This window comes from Oryctolagus cuniculus, chromosome 1 (assembly GCF_964237555.1).
Source record: "Oryctolagus cuniculus chromosome 1, mOryCun1.1, whole genome shotgun sequence".
Lineage (NCBI taxonomy): Eukaryota > Metazoa > Chordata > Mammalia > Lagomorpha > Leporidae > Oryctolagus > Oryctolagus cuniculus.
Window position 1 is genome coordinate 100,440,461 of NC_091432.1, and position 22,684 is coordinate 100,463,144.

A 22,684-nucleotide genomic window follows, 5' to 3' on the forward strand; every position below is an offset into this window, starting at 1 on the left:
CTAACAATTGTTTATCCAGCTCTAACATTTCTTGTATTGCTCAGTTTTGTATCAGTTGTAATACAATGTGAGAAGTTAGTTTAGCCTTTGACTGATAACTGGTAATTTTCTACCCCATGGGTGTGTTAATGTGACCAATGAAGATTTCCAAGCCCAAAAGATAATATGGGAGACGATGCTGTGGTGTAGCAGGAAAAGCCACTGCCTGCAGTGCCAGCATCCCATGTGCGTGCAGGTTCGAGTCTTGGCTGCTCCATATCTGATCTAGCTCTCTGCTGTGGCCTGGGAAAGCAGTAGAAGATAGCCCAAGTCCTTGGGCCCCTGCACCCATGTGGAAGACCTCTAAAGAAGCTCCTGGGTCCTGGCTTAGGATTGGCACAACTCCGGCCATTGTGGTCATCTAGGGAGCAAACCAGTGGATGGAAGACTTCTCTCTCTGCCTCTCTGTAACTCTGTCTTTCAAGTAAATAAATACATCTTTAGAAAAAAGTTAATATGTAGTTTTGTGGTTTCAGTAAATAAAAATAAGAGTTAAACAAGAAAAGAAAGGAGTTTCTTCACATTTTTTAGATTGGGCATAGGTATCAGATAGCTCTGCTTTTTGGAATTCATTGGATACATCAACAGGAAAAATTATTTTAAAATAACAGTGTTTACCAGAAATTGTATTCTTCAAATTATGCAAATTGGATGGATTTTAGGTATTAACTTAAATATAGGAAGAGCATTTAAAGCATTTAAATATCATTTTAAAAATATGTGAGCAAAATGGTTTAAGACCACAATTCTAGACTATGGTTTCTAAGATCCACATTTTGTTAAAAACCTTTTTTGTTGGTGAAATTTGTGCTTCTTAAAATATTGTTGCTGTTCATCTGTTAAACCTCAGTGTTGCTATCCTGAAGTAAGAAATTTGTTTTTCTGTGAATGCCCAGGTTCAGTATCTATTCCGAGTGTTCTGTCGGCTGCGTCCTGGTATCTCCATCCTTGCCCTCCATGGTCGACAGCAGCAGATGAGGAGAATGGAAGTCTATAATGAATTCGTCCGCAAGAAAGCTGCGGTGCTCTTTGCTACTGATATTGCTGCCAGGGGCCTGGGTAAGGAAACTTCTTAGGCAGAAATTTATATGATCATGGGAAACATAATTTGCTTTGTAAGGTTTACCTTGGAATTCTAATAGACTTGACGAATTGTCTTTTTTTTTTTTTTTTCACTGTTTGAAAGAGAAATGAATAAATTGGTAATGGAATGGTTGATTAGCATTCAGGATGTTTCAGTGAAACTGTTTGTAACATTTGCATCTTTTGTGCTCTTAATTTCATGATCATTACACCGTAGAATTTTAAGGCGCCTACAGAATCATCAGAGGAAGATTAAAGCTTCAGAGATGAAAAAAATTCCTGTTTTTTTTTTTTTTTTTTTACAAAATTGGAAAAGTTATTGTAACTCATTGAAGAAAAAACCAGTAATGTCCATCTTTTTACCAGTTATTCTTTTTTTTTTTTTTTTTTTTTTTTTTTTTTTTTTTTTTTTTTTGACAGGCAGAGTGGACAGTGAGAGAGAGAGACAGAGAGAGAAAGGTCTTCCTTTGCCGCTGGTTCACCCTCCAATGGCCGCCGCTGCAGCCGGCGCACCGCGCTGATCCTGGCAGGAGCCAGGAGCCAGGTGCTTTTCCTGGTCTCCCATGGGGTGCAGGGCCCAAGCACCTGGGCCATCCTCCACTGCACTCCCTGGCCATAGCAGAGAGCTGGCCTGGAAGAGGGGCAACCGGGACAGAATCCGGCGCCCCAACCGGGACTAGAACCCGGTGTGCCGGCGCCGCAAGGTGGAGGATTAGCCTATTGAGCCACGGCGCCGGCACTTTACCAGTTATTCTAATTCTTATTTTAAAAACATTTAAGGCATTCAGATTTATTTTCAAAAGACCACATTGTGTGAATCTACATGTTTTGGCTCTGTGTGGTGAGATGGGTTTGGAAATGGAGAAGAAAACTACTTTAGTGATGGGAACAAAGGATGAAAATGAATAGACAGTAATTTGAATTCTTAAATCATTGTTTTCTTGTATTTTTAACAATATGGTGAATTTCAAACATACAGAAAGGCTAAGTCTAATGTACCTTCATCAGCACATTTCCCAACATTAGCAATGATCTTTTTCATAATTCCCCTTTCTCTTTCTGTCCCTCCCTGAATATTCTGAAGTACATTTCAGACATTCATGTATTTATCCACATGTAACTGGAGATAGTAGCCAAAGCAGTTATATTTTTTTAAAGCATTGTAGGCTTTTTTTTTTTTTTTTTTTTTACTTCCTACTCTCATCACCATTTAGCTATTTGGGTTTTGAAACATTTTAATTGTACTTGCATCTACTTACAGCTCTTATTTTTATTAAAAAATTATTTTTATTTTTCATTTTATTTGAAAGGCAGAGAGAGTGAGTGAACTTCCATCTTCTGGCTCACTCCACAAATGCCACAACAGCCAGGGATCTCCCATGTGAGTGGCAGGGGCTCAAGCACTTGGGGCAATCACCTATTGCCTCCCAGGGTGTGCACCAGCAGGAAGATGGAATTGGAATCAGAGCTAAGACTAGAACCCAGGCATTCTGATAAGTGATGTGGGCATCCCAAGGAGCACGTTTTTAAGATTTATGTATTTTACTTGAAAGAGACAAGGATAGAGAGATCTTCCATCTGCTGATTTACTCAGATAGCTGCAATGGCCAGGGCTGGGCTGGGCCAAAGCCAGGATCCAGGAGCTTTATCCAAATCCTCCACATGTGTGGCAGAGGCCCAAGCACTTGGGTCATACTTTGTTGCTTTCCCAGGCCTTTAGCAGGGAGCTGGATCAGAAGTGGAGTGGCCAGGGCTTGAACTGGTGCCCATATGGGATGCTGGTGTCGCAGGAAGTAGTTTCACTCGCTATCCCACAATGCTGGCCCCTCCAAGCAGCATCTTAATCGCTATACCAGTCATCCCAAAGGCAGTTTTCTTACTCATACTTTGTTTTGTGTGGTCTTTTCAGTTAGTTATTATCAAATGTGCTTAGATTTCTGTGTTCTCAGTTCTGACTTTTCTAAAATGTTCTAGCTGATATCACATGCCTAGTATTTTAATAGTTCAAATGCAGTTGTGTTTCTTTTCCCCGTGGGTGCCCCTTATGCAGTCTTCTGCCTCCAGCTGTATTCTGGACATATTACCCTGTGAGTCTGCTGCACATTTGCACATTTCTCACCCTGGGACTTTGCTTTTTCAAGATAACCTATTTTCTTCTTTTTTTTTAACCTTTTTTTTTTTTTTAAAGATTTATTCATTTGTTTGAGAGTCAGAGTTACACAGAGAGAGGAGAGGTGGGGGGTTGGGGGGGAGATATTCCATCTGCTGGTCAGTCCCCAATTGGCCCCAACGGCCGGAGCTGTGCTGTTCCGAAGCCAGTAACCAGGAGCTTCTTCTGGGTCTCCCACGTGGGTGCAGGGGCCCAAGGACTTGGGCCATCTTCTACTGTTTCCCAGGCCACAGCGGAGAGCTGGGTTGGAAGTGGATCCGAAGGGTCTTGAACTGGCGCCCATATTGGATGCCGGCACTTCAAGCCAGGGCATTAACCCGCTGTGCCACAGCGCCGGCCGCTTCTTCTTCTTAAGATTTTCTTTCTTCTTCCTCCTCCTCCTCTTCGTTTTTAAAGATTTACTTATTTTAAAGGCAGTTACAGAGAGAGGGAGAGGGAAAGGGTGAGAGAAAGAGAGAGGGAGAGAGATTTGATCTTTTGTTCACTAATTTGCTCCCCAAATGCCTGCAATGTCTGGGGTTGGGACGGGCTGAAGCCAGGAGCTACTTCTGTCTCCCACATGGATACAGGACCCCAAGTACTTGGCGCATCTTCTGCTTTTCCACGTGCATTAGTAGGAATCTGGATCAGAAGTATAGCAGCTGGACTCAAACTGGCGCTCATATAGGATGCTGATGTCATAGCTGACGACTTAACCTGCTGCACTGCAACATGGGCCCAGAAGATACCTATTTTTCTCTTTCATGGCCTGCCTGCCTGCCTTCCTTTCTTCCTTTCTTTTTATTTATTTTAACTAAGTCTTGTTCTTTAATAACTTCCTGAGGAAGGGTGAATTGGAAGTAGATTTTGAATACTGGCAAATCTGATGATGGACTGCTCTTTAATAATTGTGCTAGGAATAGAATATTAGGTTGAAATTATTAGAATTTTGCACATATATTCTGTTGTCTTTTAGAAATCAGTATTCTTTTGAGATGTTTACCTGTCTGATTTCTTCTGTAACTCTTTTTTCTTTTGCTGCATATCTTAGGATGTTCTGCTTATCCACATGTCCAATGTTTAATGATAATATACCTTAGTGCGAGATCCTACTTTGCAGAAATTCAGTTTGAGCAGCATGTTCAAATAAATTTTCTATGGTCATTGAAACATTTCATGTGTGTACTGTCCAGTACTATCACTTACTTATAGCCTTCTGTGGTTTTGAACACTTTAATTCGTGGGACTGAGGATGGGATGAATTTGAGTGTGAGTTTTCGTTACATTTTGTGAGCTATCTTACTGAGCAATATAGAATAGAGATTCATGTCTTTAAGTTGGAGGACGCCTTTGAAATGCTGCTTGGTGTTTTGGTTAAAAAAATCGTTGAATATTTATAATATTTTGGGTATGTGTTGTTGAAGGAATTTGTGTACTTAGATCGTTTCTCTATTGTGATTCTGAGTTAATAACTGTCATGAGGGACCAGAAATCTATTTGAAGGTGTTTGTGCTTGTATGAGGCTTTTTGTCATATGATTGTCATGGTGGGGTGGACAGAATTAGTAATTTTGTAGCAGACCCAAAATGTCAACATGTACTCTTTTCGAGCATTAACTTCAGTCTTTTGAGAATTAAAGTTGCTGCTGGCCCTTTGGAAACCTAGCAAGGAAGTTGGCAGTGTGGCCTCCCAGGCATCAAGAAGATTCCCACCCCCCGCCCTGCAGAGTTATCCCCGTTTTCACTATGCCTCTGGTGCCTCTGCTTTCTACTATATTTTGTGTAACAGAGTTAGAAGTCTTTTTAGAGGATGTGATTTCTGTTTTCCATTGAGAATGAAATATACTGGAGAAGTGAGGGGTTTGAGGTTCTAAGTGCTGCCTTCAAACCATCTTCCTTCTCAAAGCTGTGCATTGTTTTCTGGCCTCCTGAGGTACCTGGTTCTTTTCACTCCTGAGAGAGTGATTCCAGGTAGTGCCATTCGATTTTTCCTCCCCATACTAAAATCCAACCTTTTTAAATAGATGTGTATGACTTAGTGACAGTTTTGATGCTTGTCTCATTATCTGCTTGTATCTTTTTCAAAAAAATCCCATTGTCTGAATGAAATTGATCTGAAATCCTTATAGAAAAATCACAAAATTATTAAAGGTACTTCTTAAGAAATTGAGAGCAAGATTCTCTGGTAATGAATGGATACTGCTATAGTCAGAAGTAGTATAGAATATATATATAATATATATGCTTGCTAGGAAACATGGAGAGAGACCTAGAAAGACATCATTAATTTTAATAGGAATGGAAATAGCAGGCAAAGTAAATTTTCAGTTAAATTTAGAAACCAGTTTTACAGATCACTACAATGTCATGAAAAGTGGTTCTTCTAGGTTATTACATAACAAGGGTATTTAATTATTTGTCTGACATAGAGCAGTCCATTTTTTCTGTGTCACAAATGAAATAATCTTCACATTCAAATACTATCATTAATTTTAGTTTACTTTGTCAAAGAAAAATGTTTATTACTTTTTGGTTCATGCAATTAATTTTAATAAAATTCACAACTGATGTCTATTAGCTTGATGTGATGGGAAGTCCTAGAACTAATATTGTAAAATAAAGATAGTATAGCAGGGTGGATCTTGAAACTGATTTTTTTAACTTGACATTCCTTTTCTGTAGATTTTCCAGCTGTGAATTGGGTTCTTCAGTATGATTGTCCAGAGGATGCCAACACGTATATTCACAGAGCAGGTAGAACAGCCAGGTGGGTGTGTAGATTCATTTCTTTGCTTTTGGTGTTCTCCAAATAATAAAGCATGTTGCCCCAACTTCAGACAAAGAACAGAGAGATTCTGGTAAGTTAATGTGATTTTGGCATTTTGTGATGTGGGTGTCAGCAACTTGATAAGTATTAGATTGTATGACTGTCCAGAACAATCCATATTTCGTTTTTATTATTTACCAGAACTGCTCACTGAATGTTATCTCATTGAATCTAATGACCTCTCTGTTTTCAGATGAGGACCCTAAGGCCTTGGGCAGTTAGTGTGCTCAAAGATCCCAGAGCTAGCTGTAAGCCCAGGAAGTCTAGTATACATCTTGTGATCTTTTTTTTTTTTTTTTTTTTTTTGACAGGCAGAGTGGACAGTGAGAGAGACAGACAGAGAGAAAGGTCTTCCTTTGCCATTGGTTCACCCTCCAATGGCCGCCGCGGCCGGCGCACCGCGCTGATCCAATGGCAGGAGCCAGGTACTTACTTATCCTGGGCTCCCATGCGTGTGCAGGGCCCAAGGACTTGGGCCATCCTCCACTGCACTCCTGGGCCACAGCAGAGAGCTGGTCTGGAAGAGGGGCAACCGGGACAGAATCCGGCGCCCCAACCGGGACTAGAACCTGGGGTGCTGGCGCTGCAAGGCGGAGGATTAGCCTAGTGAGCCGCTGCGCCGGCCTTTTTTTTTTTTTTTTTTAAATCTTGTGATCTTACCATTTGTTGTAGGGGGTCTAATAAGATGAAGAGTGGTCTAAAGTCATAATTTCCCCCTTTTCTTCCTAAGAGGAATTGGAAGCATTGCTAGAGGCCACCCTCAGATATTTTCTCTTCTTTCCATGGTTTCCTCTCCTCACTTCCTATAAAAATACCCTGTATTTGCTCAAGAGCTGTGGTGACCATCTAGAAAAGAGTATAACACAGTTCTTTGGAACTAAAAGTCACAGAAAGATACCTGAGTGAAAGTGTTGCATGATTTTTCAGTGTCATGAAGGTTGCAGAGAAGCTGGGAGCTGTATGCTGCTGGTAGAATTATGAATGGTTAATAGTTATCAAAAGTCAGAGAGTTCTTCGTGTTACGTCATTAATTCTACATCTAAAACTTGATCATTCAGACATTAATGTTAAGAAAATAAGATGAGTAAAATTTTAGTAAAGATGTTTGTCCTGCCAATATTTGTAGTGGTTAAGAATTGGGAAAATAACCTAAATATTCATCACATTAAGGTTTTGTTTAATTGTGATTAGCTACCTCTTTCTTGGGTTTTACATTTTTCTCTGCATTTTCTTTGTCATCAGAATTGTATATGATTGGCTATTTACAGCATGGATTTCAATATTGGACTGATTGAACCAACAGTTGCTTCTTATTTCAAGCTACAACTTAAGTCTTCTCCAAGGATGACAGGATTTTTAGGCCCAAGACCTTTGCTCTTCATCCAAGCAAAGATCATACTTCTCTTGAAGGCTTGCTTTTCCACTTGACCTGCACCTACCGCTTCAGAGATCTGTTTCCTCTAGCCTCTGCTTATCCAAGAAGCCCCTTTTGGGCTTAGTATTTTTTTAAAAAATACAGATTTATGTATTTATCTGATGAACAGAGAGAGAGGAGAGAGAAGAGAGAGATGTCCATCCACTGGTCCACTCCCCAAGTGGCTGCAGTGGGTAGGCAGGGTCAAGTGGAAGCCAGGAGTCAGGAACTCCCTCCCAGTCTTCCATGTAAATGATAGGGGCCTAAGTACTTGCGTTAACTGCCTCTGCTTTCTCAGGTGCATTAACAGGGAGCTGGTTCAGAAGCAGAGCAGCTGGGACTCGATCTGGCACTCAGATAGTGGATTCCGGTGTTGTAAGCAGCATCTTAACTTGCTGTGCCACAGTGCTAGTCCCTAAGTATAATTTTTAGGTTTCTTTATGTCCATGACTTTCAGATGTCTCTAAAGAAAAACATATTTTTGTTTGTGATGACTTTTTTGTTTATCTGAAACGAAGATTTCAGTGTTCTCCTTAGCTCAGTGTTTAAGTATTTGAATGTTTACAGGTTTTTAGTTGGTTTGAATTTTCCGTGTGAGCTATCGTTAAACATGGTTGTGATGCAAATGTCCTTAGATGTATTTTTTTATCACTGTTAAAAAGAGAGTACAATAGTGAAAGACTATTATAAAATAGTCCTTATGTACTAGAAGTTTCAAGAGTAAGTCTTAATTGCCATCAATGTCATATTTAGAATCAGCAATAGAGTTAGGACCCTATTTTGTGACTGGCATTGTACACAGATCAACTAGTCTTTACAAATTTGTTTTCTTCTGGTATCTGTCAAAGGGGGAATGGGTAGAAGGGCAGCCTGTCTGCCTTCTATTTTATAAGAAAGATGTGTGGTGTCTCAGTGTAGTTAATGTGTTGGCTACATACTTGTATTAACATTCATAGTGAGGTCTTCCAATACATTGTCAGTGGTGGCTGGTAGAATGAATCTTTGCCCACTGTTTAATTCTCCTCAGTAAATAAGTAATATATGTAGATATGTGAACCTGCGCACACATCTGCCTTTTGTGAACCTTTAGGACTCTGGATAGGTAATTGTCTCATAAACATGTAGGGGCTTCCATGTCTTCTAGATGCATCAGCAGTGTGGATGTGGACAGGGCAACTTACTCCCTTATAGCATATGACTGGCAGCATTTAAAAATTCTCCCTAAATAAAGACTCTTGGACATCTCATCAAGAAAAGGCCCCAGAAGGGGACATATTTTGGGATCCTTGGTTTTGGAAAAGTTGATGAGTGAATGCAGTCGAGCACATTCAGTTGGATCTAGCACTGTGGAAGAAGCTGGAGGACGGCATCCTAGTGGTTGGGTCTAGAGAGAATGCAGGTTTGAAAAAATGCTTTTAATGTAATTTCTCATAGAGTCAGTTCTTTAAAGGGCAAGTCTGTCTGACTGTTGATAACCAATTAAATGTACCCTGATTTGATTATTTTATATGTATAGCCAGTGACAAGCTTGACATATATAATGCTTAGTTTTTCTCTGGCGGTTTAAAAGTTGGCATTTAATGGGCTTAGAGATAATTAGAAAGTTTCGTGGGCCACGAGACTGAATAATTGAGTTGAATAAAGGCTAAATTAAAATTTGGTACTAATTAAAATCCTGCATGTTAGGCTGTAATTAAAACCAGGTTGCCAGTTAGTGTTTTCTTTTGGAATTGAACTATAATGTATAGAAAAACAAATTTTTTAGCAAAATAGCCAAGGTTGGGAGATCAGTTCTGACCCCCCCCCCCCCTTTTTCGGAGGAAAAAAAAAGATGCTTCAGGTACTTGTTGCATTGAAGTACTTATTCCAATTTATTCCTCTTTCTGAAAATCTTGATCTGAGCATTTCAGAAATTTTCATCTATTTTCTTAACTATCACACCGTTTTTAATAAAGTCCCCTTTTCAGACAAGTGAGGCAAGGGATATAGCTTTATAATGCTGTGACCAGTGATACATTCTATCACTTACAAGTAGTTCTGTTTATGACTTGAGGTTTTTGGTATTCAGAAAACCAAGCTCTTGTATTTGTTGTTATTAAAATACCTGGTTGAAAACAAAAGATTTGGGAGTGGAAGGTAGGCACACATCAGGTACTCCTTGTTTAAGGACTTTAATTTGGGGAAGACAGGGAGACTGTAGATAGAAGATGGGAGTTTATTTATGATTATATTCTTTTCCAGAGTAGTGGGAAGTAGGTAAAGTAATCTCAGCAATAGTAAAATGTAGCCTTCCTGCCCTGGATATACTTGTGGCTCTCAGAAATTTGGAGTCACTTAAGGAAGTAAGTAGAGTGATTCCACTAGGGGGCAGCAAAGGCCAAATCTTTGGTTTGCTTGCTGACTAGCTGCAGTGTAGATCTGAAGGACAGCAAATTGGAAGCTGCAAGCAGAATTTCTAATAACTTGGGTGGAGTTCGTGGCGTGTTTGTGGAGAATACTAGCACTCTAAGGAATCAGTGAGAATTTTTAAATAGTGTCTTTAAGTGGTTTTTAAATTTAAATAAAGCAAGTGGGAAGACAATTTCCTTGAGCATTGACTTACTGAAGCATACTGCGTATTTCTTAAGCTATAACATATGAACAATCATTGCTAGTGAAAATTCTTATTTCTTTCATTCTTTTGGATTAGATTTGTGAAGGCCCCTCTCTTTTAAGTGGGGGCACATTTCATGTATTTCATATATACAGTTTTAAGAGCATATGATGCTTCCCATCCTACCCTCCCTCCTTCCCTTGATCCCACCCTCTACCTTCCTTTCTTATTTTTCTTAATTTTTACAATGACATACTTTCAGTTTGCTTTATAAACAAAGCTTAACCCATCACTGAATAAACAATTCAACCAGTAGTAGGTAGAAAAACCACTGTTCCTCAAAAGTATAGACAAGGGCTATAAGCAAGTCTTAAAATGTCAGTTTTACTCAGATATCATACTTGTTTGTCTGCTGTATATTACCACAAATCAGAGAAACCATATGATATTTTGTCTTTTGGGATTGGCTTGTTTCACTAAGTATAATGGTCTCTAATTGCATCATTTAGTTGTGAAAGAAAGGATTTCATTCTTTTTTGTGGCTGAGTAGTATTCTATTGTGTATATATACACAGTTTCTATATCTAGTCATCATTTGATGGACATCTGGGATGATTCTATATCTTAGTTGAGCAGGGATAAACATGGGGGTAAGGATAATTCTTCCATATGGTGGTTTCATTTCCTTTGAGTAAATTCTCAGGAGTGGAATAGCTGGGTCATATGGTATATCAAGTTTCAAATTTCTGAGGAATCTGCATATTGTCTTCCATAATGGCTGTACCAGTGTACATGCCCACCAATAGTCCAGCAGTGTATTATGGTACCTTTTCTCCCTCATCCTCATCAGCATTTGTTATTTTCTGGTGGTAGCCATTTTTACTGGGTAGAGGTGAAACCTCATTGTAGTTTTTCTTTGTGTTTCCCTGATGGCTTGGGGTTCTGAGCATCTTTTCATGTGTCTATTGGGAAGACTCTCTGCAGTCGGTTGCTCCTAGATGGAGACCAGTGCTTCCTTACAGGACTCTCTGCCTTTGTTGGTATCTAGGATTTAGAGGCTTAATAAAGGGCAAAGAAAATTTTTTATTTTGCATCTTGAGTCCGTGAGGAATTGGGATAAAGTACAGAAGTTGATGAGGCACTGATCTTACTTAGGAGTCTCCAGTTTCCCGGTTACTTCTCCCTGCCCTTGCTCTTCTGATCCTTTTAAAACAAGTCAGGACATGTCACCTCTGAGACCTTCCATTGCACTCAGTGAAAGACAGTGATCTCTTGGGCCTATCTTTTGTAACTTCACTACCTTTTCCTGTTAGTTCGCTCTTGTTACCTGTGCTCCATGATGGTTTTACTGTATCTTGTCCTTTTCTTTTTTAAAATATTTAAAAGGCAGAGTGACAGAGACAGAAGAAGAGAGATTTCTTCTATCTACTGGTTCACTTGGAAGTTACATTCCATCTTATCTATAGAATCCATATTACTGAAGTAGGCAGGCATACAGGTTAAAATTGATTAGGTTTGTGAGATAGAAGACTTCACCTTGACCACGTCCCTGTGTGACCTCTGGCCCCTACCTGGCCATACCTGTGCACCCACTGGCCAATCAGGTTAATTAGCCACTCCCTTTGGAAGTGGATTAAAAACCTGGGTCACGGTATGCCTGGCCCTTTTTGCCCTTCCTTGCTTTGGCCTTTTACCAATAGGGGCCTTGCTGCCGCTCTGCGCCTCCATGGTACGTGGCCTTTGGGCCAACTCGCCTCATGCTTCCTGGCCTAGATGCTCCTCCACCTGCCTGGTTCCTGGTCCTTGGTCTGAACCCAGATTTACCTCTCTCCTTTAGACAGGGCCCTCATTCTCCTATGCATCTTTCGCACTAAAAGCTTAAAATATACCATGCTGCCTCGTTCATTTATGCTGGTATTCAGAATTCTTCTCTGAATATTAGGCAAGAATCCACATGGGTTTATTAATATTGGGAATTTATTAATAAGAATACGGTGATATCACATGGCACCCCAAATTCTGATATCATATGTCACAACCCAGATGGGACTTTTGGTGAACTTTAAGGGGGCCACATTCTGGTGTCATATTTTAGATTTCATTACTGTTATACACATCAGCTCTATTTGTTATGTATAGGAAAGCTCAGATAATATGTGAATATTAGTAGGTGCAACTTGTTGGGAGTCATTTGAGAAACTGCCTACTGAACTCAATATCAAGCTTTACTAATGATTTCAAGGATAAAGACAATCTGAAGCTATTGGTGAAGCAGAAATAAGTCTAGGATGTGGCTCTTTGCTTGCCACATTAGAGTATGTTCTAGCTCAGATAAATACAGAAGATTCCAAATGATGTGTGCAGCATATCAGTTACACAGATGGGTCATTTGTATGTTCTGTTACAAAGCTCATCAGAGACACAAACCCAATCCATAGATTGTGAACAAACCTGGTACTAATTATTAAAAGCTGCACATAGGCAATGAATCTCATACTAGCAAATGCCATGTTTGATTTCCCTAGTATGTTATAAGTGTGTTTACTGAGAGATTGGACAATATCACTTTTTTTTTTTTTTTTGAGGGGCAGGTTATCTTTCCTATTCCTACCCTTATACCACATGCACAATAAATGGATCGTGGGTTAACTGTTTACTTCTCAAAACTCAAATATTTGAGTGCATAAATGAATTCGTCTAACCCATAGAACAACTTTATGAAAGAGATTTTCTCATTAGGAAACTCTTAAAGACTTTGAAGTAAAATTACTCAGTATAGTAAGTACCAGGCCTAGGATTTATACTCAGGTCTTTCTGACTCATTCTTGCCAGTGTGTTCTCAACTCCACCTGTTTTTATTTAATGGCTTCTAGTAGTTGTTGCTACTATGCAGGACTTACAGAATGCCTGAAAGCCAGCCATTTGGAAAAGAAAGGTAGATGTTTTTTATTTAAATTTGCTGTCATTTATGGTCATGAAGATGCATTTTCCTTGTTTGTTTGGACTGTGGGAGGAAGATACATCAGAATTGTTCAAATACTTTTTAAAAATCAAATATGAGGGGCCAATGTTGTGGCATAGCAGGTTAAGCTGCAGCTTGTGATGCTGGCATCCCATATGGGTGCTGGTTTGATTCCCAGCTGCTTTATTTCTCATCTAACTCCTTGCTGATGTGCCTGAGAGCAGTGGAAGATGGCCCAAGTGCTTGGGCCCCTGCACCCACATGAGAGACCCAGAAAAAACTCCTGGCTTTGGCCTGGCCCAGTTCTGGCTGTTATGACTGTTTGGGGATTACTTCTGTGGGGATTAAACCTGTGGTTGGAAGATTTCTCTCTCTGTGATGCTCTTTGACTTTCAAATAAAAATAAATAAACCTTAAAAAAATAATAAAAATCAAATTTGAAAAGGACTTAGTATTGAGCTGAACTTTGTAACTTACTGGCTATGTACCCTTGGACCAGCATTTTTTTTTTTTAAGATTTATTTATTTTTTTTGAAAGAATTACATACACACACATACCCCATATATATTTATATATATATATTATATATATGTATAAGGAGAGAGAAAAATCGTCCATGTACTGGTTCATTCCCCAAATGGCATTAATGGCCAGGGTTGGGCCAGGCTGAAGCCAGGAGCATGGAACCCCTTCCAGGTCTCCCATGTGGGTGCAGGGACCCAAGGACTTGGACCATTCTACACTGCTTTTCCAGGAGTATTAGCAGGGAGCTTGATCATCCCATATGGGATGCCAGTACTGTGGGTGACAGTTTAACCCACTGTGCCACAGTGCTGGCCTTAGTATTTCATTTCTTTAACCCCTAGTTTCTTTCCATATAAAATGAGATTAAACATATCTACCTCTGAGTTGTTTTTTGAAACCATAATTTTAGGTAGTATCAGTACTGTTTTTGAGTTTTCTTTATATTCTTACTCTGTTAAAACTTAGTTTAATTGTTTTCCTTCTTAAAACAGAATTGATAGAGTTTAGTCATTTCTACCATGAATCCTTGCTCTTAATCAGTTTGCTGGAAGCTTTCCATGCAGTATGTGTTGAGCAGCTTGGTTTCTTTCTTATTATTTCCTGATAAACTTGATTTGTCATTAGAGAGCTTATGATGTTGATGTTTGATGTTGCTAATTGATGTTCTGAGATATTGGGCTGCTGCTGACTCTTTGCTCAATGTATAGCTCTAAGTCAGTGCTGCTCTTCTTCTCTGGAGTAAGCTCTCCTTTGTACCATGTTGTGTAGGATAAATAGAATAGATGAACTCAGATTCTTTACTGATGGCTTTTTGCATCTGCAGGATAAAATGCACAGTTCTGTTATGGTGACATGAAGTCAGTCAGTTGCCACAGGTAATGCTGAGAAAGGGAGAGAGACTGGAATCGGAGAACAATAGAGGTATGGAGAAGAAGGATGGAGGAATAGCAGAGTATAACCCTTTTTCCTCTTGATTGCACTTGTATTATGAATAGTGACTAGTATATAAATAATCACTATTGTAGAAGTTTGGATCCTAGAGACCTGGGTAATCTCAAGGTGTTTTGTCATGGATAAGAAACTAGAAGGGATAATGCTAAAGTATCTTATCTAAAGTTAGCAGCTAGTGAGTAGTTCTTCTGCGTACAAATCTAGTGTTTCATTTGCTGATGGTACTTCTAGTGCTCATTTGTATTTGTTCACTCAACAGTATTAAATAGCTATTAGGGACATCTGGTATAGGTTTACATGACCTCAGATTTATTGGTCAAAATAAGAAGCGCACTAATACTGGTAAGTTGTGTGTTTAATGAGGCAAGAATGATAAAAGAAGATACAGGTTGCACAGGCAATGAGAAAAACTTCATTTTTTATAATTTGTTTTTTATTTTTTATAATTTGTATTACTGAATAATGCTTACAGCACAGCTTCTAGACAGTGATGGCAGTACAATTAAAGTCTTCTAAAATTTACCACTGAGCAAAATGTTTTCATGTATGTTTTTATATATATTTTTAGCGACAAAAAAGGAATAGTTCTTATTAGACCTTTTGAAGACCTGCCTCCTTGGAACCTAGAGAACCTGGCTGGGACAGCTAATGTAGTTTTGAACAGGGCTAGATCACTGCAGGACGAAACTCTGAGTGTGATTGAGCAAAGTTAGACAGTTAGAGGCCCAGCTAGCATGGAATTGATGTGTTGGAGAATCTGAATTGGAGTGGTTAGGAATTAATGTCTCTTAGGCAAAAGCCAAATTACTGCTGGAGTGGCAGGGCTTTTTTCCTCACATTGGGCATTTGGAGGTTATTTCAATGGAAGAATTACCATTGGCATCCAAGCCAATGGACTGGATCTCCTGTTCTAGCTAGAAATGCTGGTGAGGTTGCAGGATGTGGAGATAAACTATCTGATATCAGTTGGGCAGTCATGATCAGTCTATTGAGTCCTTGTTTCTGCAGAGAATCCTTATATGATTGAGAAAACAGTAGATTGCAAATTTGAGGTCTGTGATAGATGGGGCTGGCTGTGTGGCGTATCAGGTAAAGCCGCCACCTGCAGCACTGGCATCCCATACACGCATTGGTTTGAGTCCCAGCTGCTCCATTTTCAATCCAGCTCCCTACGAATGCACTGGGAAAGCAGTGGAAAGTGGCCTAACTGCTTGGGCCCCTGCATCCATGTGGGAGACCCAGAAGAAGCCCCTGGCTCCTGGCTGTGGCCTGTCCCAGCCCCAGCCATTGCGGCCATCTGGGGAGTGAACAGTTAGATGGAAGACCTCATTCTCTGCCTCTGCATCTCCTTCTCTGTAACTCTTTCAAATAACTAAATCTATTTTTACAAAGGTCTCTGATAGGTTGTAACCAGCTAGCTAATTTTAGGCCCATTTCTTGGCCTTTCAGCAACTTCTTTTGATATTTATTTCCTCTACTTGCTGTTCACTATTAAGATTGGCAAGTTTTTTTTCTTTTTTTGTTTTTTAAAGATTTATTTATTCGAAAGACAAAGTTACAGAGATGGGGAGATCTTCCATCTGCTAGTTCACTCTCCAAATAGCTGCAGTGGCTGGGGCTGGCCCATGCTGAAGCCAGGAGCCTAGAATTCTGTCCAGGTCTCTGTCTCCAGTATGGGTGGTAGGGACACAAGTACTTGGGCCATCTTCTACTGGTTTCCCAGGTACATTAGCAGGGAGCTTTATTGGAAATGGAGCAGCTGGGACTTGAACTGGCATCCATGTGGATGCCAGCATTGCAGGAGGTGAATTTAACTGCTGTGACACAACGCCAGCCCCAAGATTGGCAAATTAACGTAAAATGAAGTTCTCCATGAATTTTGGAAGAGCTGCATAAATACAACATGTTATTAATACTGGTGCTGAAAGTCAAACTTTTTTTCAGATGCAGGGTTTTGTTTTTTTTTTTTTTTTTTTTTTTTTTTTGGACAGGCAGAGTGGACAGTGAGAGAGAGAGAGAGACAGAGAGAAAGGTCTTCCTTTGCCGTTGGTTCACCCTCCAATGGCCGCCGTGGCCTGCGCTGATCTGAAGCCAGGAGCCAGGTGCCTCTCCTGGTCTCCCATGCGGGTGCAGGGCCCAAGGACCTGGGCCATCCTCCACTGCACTCCCGGGCCACAGCAGAGAGCTGGCCTGGAAGAGGGGCAACCGGGACAGAATCCAGCGCCCTGACTGGGACTAGAACCCGGTGTGCCGGCGCCGCAAGGCAGAGGATTAGCCTGTTGAGCCACGGCGCCGGCCCAGATGCAGGGTTTTCTATGTGGTGTCTGGATTGTTTTTTTTTATTTTTCTTTTTTAAAGATTTATTTATTTGAAAGAGTTATACACACACACACACACACACACACAGAGAGAGAGAGAGAGAGAGAGAGAGGTCTTCCATCCGATGGTTCACTCCCCAGTGGGCCACAACGGCCGGAGCTGTGCTGATCCGAAGCCAGGAGCCAGGAGCTTCTTCCTGGTCTCCCACACCGGTGCACGGGCCCAAGGACTTGGGCCATCTTCCACTGCTTTCCCAGGCCACAGCAGAGAGCTGAATTGGAAGTGGAGCAGCCGGGTCTCAAACTGGTGCCCATATGGGATGTCGGCACTTCAGGCCAGGACGTTAACCCACTGCTCCATAGCACTGGCCCCTGGGTTGTCTCTTAAAGGCTAAGTATATGGAGTTTTAAAACTGGGTCTTATGAAGCACATTTATTTTTCTTACACATATATTTAGCCTTGGGTCTTGGATCGTGCTTTTGAAGTCTAAAAGCTGGCTCATGGGTAAACAGACTATATTCTTGTAAGCATTATGAACAAAAAAAGTACTTAGGCCTTTTTAAAAGTTTTATTCTTGAAATAAAAGCTTGTGGAAACAGTATTAGTGTGTGGAAGATAATTTATGCTTTATGTTGTTTCAAGGAAAAGATGTGTTTAACACAAAATAGGCAAAATGGCCAGTGATGATCTTTTAATAGATGCTTGCCTTGGGTGTTATTTTCCATTTTACTTTGGCAGTCTTTCTTCTACATGTTGCTCCTGCAATGTGTCTTAATCTGTGTAGTCTTTTATATATGAGGATACTTCAAAAAGTTCATGGAAAAATAGAGTCAAAAGTATGAGTTTATTTAGCTCTAAAAATTTTGAAATCTATGCAGGTTTTCTCATGCAGTTTTATATATTATTATTATTTTTACAGATTTATTTATTTATTTGAAAGTCACAGTTACACAGAAAGAAAGAGAGGGAGAGAGAGAGATCTTCCATCCGCTGGTTTACTCCCCAGTTGCCTGCAATGGCTGGAGCTGTGCGGATCCGAAGCCAGGAGCTTCCTCCGGGTCTCCCATGCCAGTGTAGGGGCCCAAGGACTTGGGCCATCTTCTTCTGCTTTCCCAGGCCATAGTGGAGAGCTGGATCGGAAGTGGAGCAGCCGGATTTGAACTGGCGCCCATGTAGGATGCTGGCACACCAGCAGTGGCTTTACTTGCCACACCAGAGCACCGACCCCAAGTTTTATATATTATGAAAAAATTTTGCCCCTCTAAACTCTTACTTTAAATTCTATTTTCTCATGAACTTTTTCAAGTACCATCATATATCCTGTCAGCTATAGCTGTAAAAGTTTTGGGCATAGCCCCTTCATGAATTTAGTTGTGATTCTTTTCTTCCAGGTTCTCCCTGATTGGTAAATAAGATAGACGGAGTTGACTCCCTGATTCTTCTTAGTTGTGAGTCTCTGAATGACCAGAGAATATTCACTGAATGCCTTTTTGATCTCCTAAAGATTTCTTACTCCTTTGCTGCAGTTCCTGCCCTGTGTAGTCTTGTGGGCCTATTTATTTCATTCTGCTGTCTCTGAATTTGGATGTGGAATGATAAAAGGGTTGACTGTCCCTCAAACTGCTGTTACCCTTCCTTTCTAATTGTTCCTGTTTGGGCCATACAGAATAAGCCTTTCTATTTCTGAGGGTAGTTCACTTCATTCCAGGAATCTGGCTGCCCTGAAGACATTTTGGCAAGTGTACTGCTTAGTGGTCACTATTAACTACTTCCTTTCTTCTTTTATCTTTGACCTGTCCTTGGTGTGAAGCCTTGAAGGATCCGAAGTTGTGATGTCTCATATACCGTATCTAAGGATGTCACCTCACTACTTTATGTACTAGTAATCTTGGACTTCACGAATGGTTTATTTCAATAATATTTAGGCAAATGCTTTAAATTGATATTTCTTTGTAATAAATGAAGATGAAAAACTTTGAGTCATCCTCTTTTAAAATTCAGTGAAGAAAGTATTTGGTATTGGTTTTTCAGTTATGAAACAGACACTAAAAGTAAATTGTATGCTCAGTATTATTCTTTGCATTGGAAAATGCAAACAAGCATGAAGAAGACAAAAGTATTCACCGAATACTCCAAGGCTGCCTTCTGTTCATGGCAAACTTGACTTTCCCATCTAAATGTTTACCCCTAATGGTGGATGAGTTCTAATTATTCCTTAGGTCTCAGTTCATTTGTTTTGTCAGAACAGTTGACTTGTAGATTCCACTAACTGCAGCTCTCTCATATGTACTTACAGCTTGCTGTGTGTTGACTAAAGTGCCATACTACTTTACGGTTATTCCTGGTGTTAATATCTTTTCCTAATAGACTGTAAACTCTGTAGTAGCCAGGACCATGTCTGTGTTATCATTGTTTGAGTGCCTGGCATGTTCGTTCGTTCGTTCTTTCTTTCTTTCTTTCTTTCTTTCTTTCTTTCTTTCTTTCTTTCTTTCTTTCTTTCTTTTTTAAAGATTTTATTTATTTATTTGAGAGGTTGAGTTACATACAGTGAGAGGGAGAGACGGAGAGAAAAGTCTTCTATCTGCTGATTCACTACCCAAATGGCTGCAAAAGCTGGAGCTGTGCCGAGCCAAAGCAGGAACCAGGAGCTTCCTTGGGGTTTCTCATGCAGGTGCAGGGGCCCAATCACCTGGGCATCTTCTGCTTTCCCAGGCCATACCAGAGAGCTGGACTAGAAGAGGAGCAGCCGGCCCATATGGGATGCCAGTGCTGCAGGTGGAGGATTAACTTATTGCGCCATAGCGCCGGCCCCTGGCATGTCCTGTAATAATGCTTTGTAAACTTGATGAGGGAACCTAAAGAAAACTTGACATTTTGATGTGCTTTTTTTTTTTAACTTTTATTTAATGAATATAAATTTCCAAAGTACAGCTTATGGATTACAATGCCCCCCCCCCCCCATAACTTCCCTCCCACCTGCAACCCTCCCCTCTCCCACGCTCTCTCCCCTTCCATTCACATCAAGATTCATTTTCAATTCTCTTTATATACAGAAGATCAGTTTAGCATATATTAAGTAAAGATTTCAACAGTTCGCACCCACATAGAAACACAAAGTGAAAAATACTGTTTGAGTACTAGTTATAGCATTAACTCACAATGTACAGCACATTAAGGACAGAGATCCTACATGAGGAGTAAGTGCACAGTGACTCCTGTTGTGGACTTAACAAATTGACACTCTTGTTTCTGGCATCAGTAATCACCCTAGGCTCTTGTCATGAGTAGCCAAGGCTATGGAAGCCTTTTGAGTTCGCTCAGATCATATTTGGACAAGGTCATAGGCAAAGTGGAAGTTCTTCCTCCCTTCAGAGAAAGGAACCTCCTTCTTTGATGGCCCGTTCTTTCCACTGGGATCTCATTTGCAGAGATCTTTCATTTAGGTCATTTTTTTTTTTTTTTTTGCCAGAGTGTCTTGGCAAAGTATTGGTATTTCCATGCCTAAAATACTCTCATGGGCTCTTCAGCCAGATCCGAATGCCTTAAGGGCTGATTCTGAGGCCAGAGTGCTGTTTAGGACATCCGCCATTCTATGAGTCTGTTGTGTATCCCGCTTCCCATGTTGTATCCTTTTCTCCCTTTTTTTAAATTCTATCGGTTAGTATTTTCAGACACTAGTCTTGTTTATGTGATCCCTTTGACTCTTACTCCTATCATTATGATCAATTGTGAACTGAAATTGATCACTGGGACTAGTGAGATGGCATTGGTACATGCCACCTTGATGGGATTGAATTGGAATCTCCTGGTATGTTTCTAACTCTGCCATTTGGGGCAAGTCCGATTGAGCATGCCCCAAATTGCACATCTCTTCCCTCTCTTATTCCCACTCTTATATTTAACAGGATCACTTTTCAGTTAAGTTTCAACACTTAAAAATAACTGTGTATTAATTACAGAATTCAACCAATAGTATTAAGTAGAACAACCAAAAAAAATACTAAAAGGGATAAAGTATTAAGTTGTTCATCAACAGTCAGAGCAAGGGCTGATCAAGTCACTGTTTCTCATAGTGTCCATTTCACTTTAACGGGTTTCCTTTTTGGTGCTCGGTTAGTTGTCACCGATCAGGGAGAACATATGATATTTGTCCTTTGGGACTGGCTTATTTCGCTCAGCATGATGTTTCCCAGATTCTTCCATTTTGTTGCAAATGACTGGGTTTCGTTGTTTTTGACTGCTGTATAGTATTCTATAGAGTACATATCCCATAATTTCTTTATCCAGTCTACTGTTGATGGGCATTTAGATTGATTCCAGGTCTTAGCTATTATGAATTGAGCTGCAATAAACATTAAGGTGCAGGCCGCTTTTTTGTTTGCCAATTTAATTTCCTTTGGGTAAATTCCAAGTAGTGGGATGTCTGGGTTGAATGGTAGGGTTATATTCAGGTTTCTGAGGAATCTCTAGACTGACTTCCATAGTGGCTTGACCAGTTTGCATTCCCACCAACAGTGGGTTAGTGTCCCTTTTTCCCCACATCCTCGCCAGCATCTGTTGTTGGTAGATTTCTGAATGTGAGCCATTCTAACCGGGGTGAGATGAAACCTCATTGTGGTTTTGATTTGCATTTCTCTGATTGCTACTGATCTTGAACATTTTTTCATGTGCCTGTTGGTCATTTGGAAACATACTTTTCTATGATTGTGTGTGCACATAAATACATTTTCTTATGTAAATGAAATTAGGCTGGGATTTTACTTTATATATAGAAATTGTGTCTTACAGTCAACATGTAATGTAAAAATTGTCCTTCAGTCTTTAAAATAAAGGGTGAACCAAAGGAAAAAGGAAGACCTTTCTCTCTGTCTCTCTCACTGTCCACTCTACCTGTCAAAAAAAAAAAGGCATTATCAATCAAAGTTATCAAAACCAGTTATTCTCTACTTTTTTTAGTGACAAATGCTTACATAGTGTGATATTTAACTCTGTACTGAGGCATGCAGGATCTTCCAAAAATGGGCTTTGTGCCTTTCTAGCAAACTTTCCTGCTGTCTGTCCATTTTTATACTCTTGGTTTGGAGTTTTTTCTTGTTTGGTTCACTCTTCACTAAATTAGCTTTGTATTTTCAGGTTTCCACTCCTTTTTTCATGCCACTCTGCTTTGGAATACCTTTCCCCCCTTTTTTTCTGCCAACCTCCAAGGCCCACCTGAAATTCCATCTGCCTTGACACATTTTGTTTTTCTCTGGCTTGCTCTGCGAGGTCTCTCAGGCTTGGCGGCATTTGTTGCTTGTGATTGTGCTTTCGCACTTTCTGTTCTCTGACTATTCTCTTCATTCAGCCACTTGCTTTTTTATGTGTTTGTCTTTTCTGGTTTACTGCAGATCACTGAAGACAGGGATTTTATTTGAGTTCTTGAGTGTATGCTTGATGCAAAGTTTCTTAGTAAATGCTTTACTTGGTTATTTATGAAAATTTGCCCCACAAATATTACAGCATGAATCCTGAAGAGACTGCCTTGAGATGATTATTGTGTTTGTTTATTTAAAATTTGTTTAGTTATCAAATTTCATGCTCTGTTTTTTTGCTTGCCTGTAATAGCTGGCACTAAGGTATCAGTAACATCTGTATGCAGGTTGCACTAAAAGCTAAAAACTTCAGGCTGCCTTGTGGCCCATGTCAGTACAAATTTCTGAAGATGCAGCATGAAATAAGATTTCACTAGGTGAGGGAAGAAACATTATGTGGATTGGAGGCAAGTATTTTTCCTAAGCAAACATTTGTTTCTTTTGACACCTGAGCATTTCATTTCCAAGGTA

At 40.1% G+C, this 22,684-nt stretch overlaps 1 protein-coding gene across 2 annotated transcripts in view; it reads left to right on the forward strand.

Moving 5' to 3' along the window:
* The window catches only part of DDX10 (DEAD-box helicase 10), a 407,034-nt gene that overhangs the window by 31,420 nt on the left and 352,930 nt on the right, over positions 1–22,684 (forward strand). For both annotated transcript variants that reach the window (XR_011390521.1, XM_002708478.5), the window contains exons 8-9: positions 936–1,098; positions 5,953–6,037. Coding sequence is in view for 1 of the 2 variants with exons in the window: in XM_002708478.5 (XP_002708524.3) it covers positions 936–1,098; positions 5,953–6,037 (248 nt within the window). In the remaining variant the exon portion in view is untranslated. The remainder of the gene's footprint in view (positions 1–935; positions 1,099–5,952; positions 6,038–22,684) is intronic.